At 41.2% G+C, this 1428-nt stretch overlaps 1 protein-coding gene across 1 annotated transcript; it reads right to left on the reverse strand.

Annotated features, from left to right (window-relative positions):
- Window positions 1-331: 331 nt before the first annotated feature.
- Window positions 332-1198, reverse strand: LOC140920731 (uncharacterized). Its single transcript, XM_073369551.1, has one exon. The coding sequence runs from the start codon at window positions 1196-1198 to the stop codon at window positions 332-334; it is 867 nt and encodes a 288-aa protein (XP_073225652.1).
- Between the last annotated feature and the right edge of the window lie 230 nt (window positions 1199-1428).

Consider the following 1428-nt stretch of genomic DNA (forward strand, 5'->3'; position numbering starts at 1 on the left):
ACAATTCTAAGGGAGACATCCTATACGGTGCCATGGATATGGGTCCAGTACCTGGTACAAGGTCAATGCTAAACTCAATTTCACGCTCTGGTGGTAAACTAGTGACATCTTCAGGGAATACTTCAGCGAATTCACACACAATAGGAACATCTCGTATTACCACTTTTTCTTCAAATTCCAATGAGGCAAGGATCATGTATAACTGGGCATCTTCTTTCAAGAGTGCCTTCACTTGGTTGGTGGATATATTGCTAGGCTTATCCATCTCTTTTGACTCCATGAATTCAACGGTTTTACTAAAAAAATCTACGCGGACACGGTTGGCAGATAGCTAATCCATACCAAGAATCACATCAACCAGACGCAAAGGTAAACACACTAAGTCAAATCGGAAGTCCCTTCCACGGATATGGATAGAAATGTCAAGACAAACACTAGAGGTATCAGCAGAATCACTAGTTGGGGTATTCACAATCAAATCATACCGTAAACGAGATACAGGTAGTCCTAAACGTCTAACACAGTCAAGAGACACAAAGGAATGAGTGGCACCACAATCAGATAGTACAAATAAAGGAGTATCACTTATGAGACACGTACCTTGGATCAAGTTGTCTTTCCCAGACGCTCCTGCACCACTGAGGGCAAAGACTCTTCCATTGGATTTAGGTCGGCTGGCTTGGGAACTTTGGTTTCCAGGCTGTGGAGTCTTCCTTGGGTAGGGGCATGTGGTGCTAATGTGGCCTTGTTGTTGACAATTAAAACAAGTAACTCCAACATCTCTACATTCATATGCCATGTGACCCTGCTTACCACACTTGTGACATCGGATATGAGTAGCTGGATCACCATTATAACCATGGTTGTTGTGCGAGACTTGACTCATGTTACTATTTTCATTACTAACTCCTCGTCCATTGGGGTTTCCTCTACCACTCCCATAATTATAATTGTTTCCATTTCCTTTTCCATTACCACTACTAGCTCCTTTTCCAGCTGAAAAACTGTATTGTTGATAATTCGGATGACTTCCAGATTTACTAGGAGGAAAAGAGTAAGGTTTTCCTCTATTATGATGCATAGGCCTTTTGTCCTTCATGGTGCCAGTGTTTCGGTAATGTGCCTTTTCAGCACGACTATCCTCATCATAAATCCTACTCTTATTCACTAAAGTAGGAAAGTCACGAATCTCTTGCATTCCAACTTGTTTCTTGATCTCTAGCCTGAGTCCCATTTCAAACTTGATGCATTCGACTTTTCTCGTGTCACTCCAACATAGAGTGGATAGTACCTAGATAATTCCTCGAACTTAGCAGCATACTCCGCTACTGACATATTCCCCTGTTCCAATTTAACAAATTCTATCTCCTTTCTATTACAGATATCTTACGGGAAATACTTAATTAGAAACATGTCCTTGAATATAGC

This window comes from Cicer arietinum, chromosome 6 (assembly GCF_000331145.2).
Source record: "Cicer arietinum cultivar CDC Frontier isolate Library 1 chromosome 6, Cicar.CDCFrontier_v2.0, whole genome shotgun sequence".
Classification (NCBI taxonomy): Eukaryota; Viridiplantae; Streptophyta; class Magnoliopsida; order Fabales; family Fabaceae; genus Cicer; species Cicer arietinum.